This window comes from Haliaeetus leucocephalus, unplaced genomic scaffold (assembly GCF_000737465.1).
Source record: "Haliaeetus leucocephalus isolate CR32 unplaced genomic scaffold, Haliaeetus_leucocephalus-4.0 Scaffold964, whole genome shotgun sequence".
NCBI lineage: Eukaryota > Metazoa > Chordata > Aves > Accipitriformes > Accipitridae > Haliaeetus > Haliaeetus leucocephalus.
The window spans coordinates 3936185-3941814 of NW_010973400.1; the positions used below are offsets into that span (position 1 = coordinate 3936185).

Genomic DNA, 5630 nt, shown 5'->3' on the forward strand with positions numbered 1-5630 from the left:
GGTGGACGTGGGAGTTTGGCCGGAGTTCAGGGAAAAAAAGGTGAATGGAGTTCTCCCGCTGCGAAAAGTAACCGGACACGGGAGCGTGGGGAGTGGGAAGCAGCAGTCCCAAGAGAAACTCAGACGAGATGGAAGGGGGGAACAAAAAATAATAAAAAATCACAGCGAGGGTGATTAAACTCTGCTTCAGGCATCCAGCGTCGAGACGGGCAAAACCCAGGCAGCCCCATGCGTGCGCGGCTTTGAGCAGGGGTTTGGGTTAGGTGACCTCCAGCAGTCCTTCCCCACCTAAATTCTTCTGGGAGGTTAAGAGGGACACAGAGCGGGTTTGGGGGGCTCTGCCAACCCAGCGTTCATCTCCCCCAAAGCCAGCACATGCGAGGTGGACGCCTGCACGGGACCCTGTGCCCCGGCTGCTGTTAGAGCCAGTGGGGGGTGAGACGGCGGTTTTAGGATGTGGTTCCTGGTGGGTTTTAAGCCCAGCGAGCTCAGATGGAGGTGACAAGGCAGTGGACGGTAACGTTAGTCGGATGAACGTGCTGGGAGAGCCTGCTTGTACTTTACCCTGAGACACAATTATCTGAGCCTCTGCGGGAGCTGCAGGTGGTGGCTCTTCAGGGTAGGAACCGAGGGCGGCGATGCCGTCCGGACGTGCGCTTCCCAACCCCGCTGACGTGATTTACAGCAGCCGAGAAGCTGTTGTGATTTACTGCTGGGGACACGTGGGATCCTCTAACGGGCAGCTCTGGCAGGAAACTGGAGATGCTCAAATCGCCATCTCTGGCTGTCCTTAGTGGTTGGCCTCCCCTTTTTCTCTGTCTGCTGGAGGTGAAACACTTTATTTCTTCAAAATCAGCTAATATTAGGGGGGGAAGGGACCTTTCTGCAGTGAGGTCGTGCTTGCAGGGAAGTGAGAGGGGACATTCCCACGGGGGAGGATACACTTGGATTTAGCCTTTGCATCCAGAAGCTCCAGTTTATGGGAAGCTTGAATCCAAGCGCCTCCTCCTGCTGACTCCAAAGCTGCTGCCTGCTGTTTCTGCCTGACATCCCCACATCCTGACCACACAGCAGACATGTTTTCCACCACCCAGGTCCTGCTTCAGGCCCAAACCAGCAAGGAAAGGGTCAGGAGAGTTGCTGCAGTGCCTAAACTGGGGCATTTAAGAGCAGGGACCAGAACTAGGGCTCTCGGGTAAATGCTGTCATAACACTTAGGGGTACTTTTTCCCCAGACCTAGTGAACGTTGAAAAGTTTTGGTATCTGGGATAGGGACTAAGGTGATCCCATGCCCCGCTGATGAGAAATGGCTCTTTGGTTCAATCTCCAGTGCCAAATCAGGCAGGGGATGTACTTAAAAGAGATTACTCAGAGCTCAGGAAGGGGACAGTGACACCTCCATCTGCTGGGGAATATCTCACTGGGGAGTGCTACCGAGATGAGTGCATGGAAGTGCCCCGAGACGTGGCTGGGAGGCCCTGGCCTAACCCAGGATGCAGGAGCATCACCCAAAAGGCTGGGAATCGCCCAGCTCCACCATTGCTCCTCTCCACCTCTGCACCACATCTTGGCAAGGGGGATGTATGTCCTTCCCCAGTCCCGTGGGCCATCCATGCTCGCCGTGATGTGCTATCACTGAATTACTGAGGTTGGCATCACCTCTGCACCAAGCCACGCCGAGACGTCAGACGGAAGCAGCCTTTAAGACATGCAGCATTCTTGTTTACTGGAAAAAAAGTGGCTCAGATCAGTGGAAAAATACACATTTGCATTTTGGTGACAGCCTCAGCCATTTGCACCCTGCAACACAAAAGGCGTCAGTGTGAAGGACTCTGCTTCAGCTCCCCCACATTCCCCAGGCTCAGCTCTCTCGCTTTGGCAGCCTTCAAATAAAGGACAAGCCAAGGTCAGGGGAAAAAAAAAAGAGAAAAAAGAAACAAGGGGGAAAAAAAAAGAAAAAACAACTAAAACTGTAGGCCCTGGTAAAACCTCTATGCAAGCGAGAGCTCCTGCGTGGAAACTACTCGCCGTTTGCTCTTGCGCTGCCCAGACCCCCCTGCAGCCCCTTCCTCCCTCGCTGGAGAAGCTGGCAGCCCTCCAGCCCCCAGCTGCTGGGATGGGCACTGGTGGAGGTGGCAGAGATCAGGTTTTGTCAGGCGTGGGGAGAGCTCGCCCCGACACCAGCACCACCATCCTCTGTCCTCCTCCACCAGTAACTTCCCACAAGCTTCATGGAGACGCTGAGCTGCTTGAGGAACAGCAAACCCACTCCAGAAGGTGCTGGAAAGAAGCACAGTGACACCCACGACCCCGTCCTCTGCTCTCACGTGCATAAGCTCTCCCACTGCAAGCCCCCAGAGCGTGGGAGGGGAGAATTTGCAGGATCTGGCCCAAAAAAGCGCAACACCAGATTGCCTCCTCGTGCCAGCTTGCACGGACCCGCGGAAGCTGCTGCGGATTTATACTGACGTTGGATCCAGCCTTGGAATTTAAAAAAAGGCTCCGTGTTTATCCAAGTGCTGGGAAAGGCTGTCAGAGCTGCTTCCTGCGCCCTTTCAATCCCTGGCTCCGGAGTCACTGCGGGAACCGCCCGGCGGCAGCCACAGCACGTCAGCTCTGGCAAACAAACTCAGACCCCTGAACTAAAGGTGAAAACATGGTTCAACACGAGGAAGCCATCATCTGCCTGACTGCATTCGCCAGCAAGGACATGGGCGTGCTGCTGTCAGATGCAACTTCCATTTTCAGACTGCGATGACACCCTTTTTATCGCACGTGAAGCGAGCCCAGCTCTTGTCTGAGGCATGTGTGGACTCCAGCTGTTAAAAAATTTAGGAGCAGGACGCTCATTTCAGGTCTCAGCTACTGTATAACCAGCAGGGCTGCAGAATTCCAGACTTAAGACACACACAGACACATAAATGCACCGCCTGAGGCATGTCTTAAAAAGAATGTAAGAATGTGATTTCCAGTACCGCAGGAGGAGAGCAGGGGTGGTGGATGCCACAGTATCTGTAGGGAAATCAATTCCCACTGCTTAATTTAACAGCCTACAGGGTTTTGGGTTGTTTCCCTTCCGCAACAGATGTTGGAGGTGTACAGACGAGTGATGAAAAGTAGGTTTAGGACAAAAAGAACAGGCTGATGGTGTAAACCGCAGAGGCTAACAGGCTGGAGGTTTGAGATTTCCTTTTCTGCTGTTCCTTTGAGAGCTGGACAAACTGGGCAGAGCAGCAGTTTAGCATCAGAGTAGTAAAATGCCCTGCACACGGCATGTCACCGTGCTGTTACTTAAATTCTCCCAAAAGAGTAAAGCAGAGCAAACACAGCATTTTTACCTGACTTAGGCACCTTCTCAATTTCCCAAAGAATGATGAAGTTTTTCTGGAGGAAAGCTGTAAGAAAAGTCAAGCTTCAGGTGTGAAACATCTTTTCAGTTTGTATTTCTTACTATAAGCAAGGTGCATGCCCTGAGAAAAAGGTTTTTAAGGTGTTACAGGTGAAGCAAAGGGGTTTCCCCACCTCTTTTGTGTCCTTTTCTTAATATCTACTATTGCTTTAAAAGTTAATGCTTTGCTCAATACATTTGGCTTATGAGCCTGGTAGGAATTTTAACATTTAGTTTGCATTTTAAAAAACAGCCATAATATTTGATGACAGATTCTGGTCCTGATTCAATAACCCCCAAACACCCCTCACCTAGACACCTTTCCCGTTCAGGAACGCCACGCTTTCCTGGATGCTGAAAAGCATACGGACCCAGAGCGGTGGCTGCAGCTGAACTCCAGCCCTTTGGTCTTGGGACGGGCAGTCACAGCTCCGCTCCTAAACCTCCTGCCAAATCCTTTTGTGGCCCTGAGTAAGGGAAAGAAAGCATTTCTAGCAAAAACCACTTTATAACTTAGTAATAGCCTTGTAGCTATCAAAAAAAAAAGTTACATAAAAGAAGTTGCATTAAAAAAAAAAAAAGGTCTGCAAGATGGCTTACTAGAATATTTGAAAATGAGAAGAAATCCTCACAGAAACTACAACATAAAATAGCACACACGTTTCTTCAGCAATTTAAAAACAACTGTTTTATTTTTGCTCTTCTGCTCTTTGTATCAAAGGGGAATAAAGTTCCCAAGAGCCCCAGAAGGCCCGAGGCTCCCCTCAGGTACTGATTTTTGTTTGGCTTATATGCAAAGTTCCCCCCAGATTTGCAGTTACAGTTACGACAGCTTTTGCTCCAACGCCTCCCCGGTTACATCCTGCTCCGTAAATGATGCCTGGTTGTCAGCTGGAACCCCACACTCACAGATGCTGAACTCAGAGTATTAGACTTCCCTTTACAACTTCACAGGAAACTAATGTTGGCTTGTTTTGTTGTTTGTTTTTTTTAAATTCTGGTTTGGGCTAAAACTTTTCCAGTCCCAGAACTGCAGCACGTGGCCTCCTTGTTTACCACTGACCCCAACCAACCACCCTATTTCCCCCGTACACGCGTTCCTCGGTATCACGAGGAAACCCTTCCAGAAGCGGCTCCTCCGGATACTGCGCGCCCGTCAGCTGCAGGAGGAACCGTCTCTTTCGGGACAAAATCTTTGACAAGCGGCCGCAAAGCCGCTGCCCAACTCGGTCCTAAAAGAGCCGCTCGGCCAGGCGTAAAACCCCTTCCAGCAGCTATTATCAGCAGCCAAGCGCTTCAACCGGATCGCGTCCTCTCCTGCCGGCGGGCAGAGACCCTCTGGAGCGCTTTCGCTTTGCGGGACGTACGCGCTGACGGAGGTGGGTACCGGCGCCTTCTTCTCGGGGCGACTTCTGCGGAAGGGACGTTTCCCCGCGGGGACGAACGGAGCCGCGAGCTGCCAAAGGGGAGCGGGACGTTGCCGGGAGCGAGCCCGTCTCCTCCCGGCTCCCGCTTCGGGCGCGCCGGGGAGGGTCGCAGCCCTCGACGGCGGCCCCCACGCGTGTCCCCGAGGGGGCCGAGCAGAAGAGCGAGGCCGGGCGGGGGGCCCTAGGCGGCCAGGTCGAAGTCGTCGCGCTCCTGGTTGTAGTCGAGCACCTTCTGCCGGAGGCGAGAGGCGTCCACCCAGGTGACGAAGTCCTCCACGGCGCGGGGGACGAGGAGCGCGGGGTCGGTGACCACCTCGGGCCCCACGCGGACGTGGCCCTGCTCCACGAAGGTGACGGCGTGCCGCAGGTTCTGCGCCATCCGCAGCTTCACCAGCAGGCAGGGCAGGCGCCGGCGGCAGAAGGCGGCGGCCGACAGGTTCTCGCAGACGGCCAGCGACCGCCGGCTGCTCACCAGCCCCAGCCCGTAGAGCTTCTCCAGCAAGGCGGCGGCGCAGCGGGCGCGGAAGGCGGCGCTGGCCGGCCCCAGGTCGCGGAGGCGGCGGGCCAAGGCGCGGACGGTGCGGGCCAGCGCTTTGTACTGCACGTAGTCCTCCCGCCGACCCAGCCGGTACCGCCGCAGCGCCTTCACCTCGGCCAGGCTCCCCCCCGCCGCCTCCCAGCTCACCAGCTCCAGCCGCCGCAGCAGCTTCTGCTCGTGGTACTTCAGCTTCCGCACCATCTTGGGGACGAGGGCGGCTCCGCGCCGCCGGCCTACCCCCCGCCCTTTCCGGGGAGGAGCGCCCGCGCTCCGCCC

The 5630-nt window shown here is 54.8% G+C and overlaps 2 protein-coding genes across 2 annotated transcripts in view; one reads left to right on the plus strand and one right to left on the minus strand.

Annotated features, from left to right (window-relative positions):
* Window positions 1–4943: 4943 nt before the first annotated feature.
* IMP3 (IMP3, U3 small nucleolar ribonucleoprotein) lies at window positions 4944–5593 on the minus strand. The gene has a single exon (XM_010584292.1). The coding sequence runs from the start codon at window positions 5553–5555 to the stop codon at window positions 4998–5000; it is 558 nt and encodes a 185-aa protein (XP_010582594.1). The 5' UTR covers window positions 5556–5593; the 3' UTR covers window positions 4944–4997.
* Window positions 5488–5630, plus strand: part of PLA2G7 (phospholipase A2, group VII (platelet-activating factor acetylhydrolase, plasma)) — a 10024-nt gene continuing 9881 nt past the window's right edge. Inside the window, exon 1 of the mRNA XM_010584291.1 lies at window positions 5488–5534. The gene's annotated coding sequence lies outside the window, so the exon portion shown is untranslated. The remainder of the gene's footprint in view (window positions 5535–5630) is intronic.

Bases quoted from the DNA above. Each gene is read 5' to 3' on its own strand.
- IMP3 (XM_010584292.1), bottom strand. From the start codon at position 5,555: ATGGTGCGGAAGCTGAAGTACCACGAGCAGAAGCTGCTGCGGCGGCTG.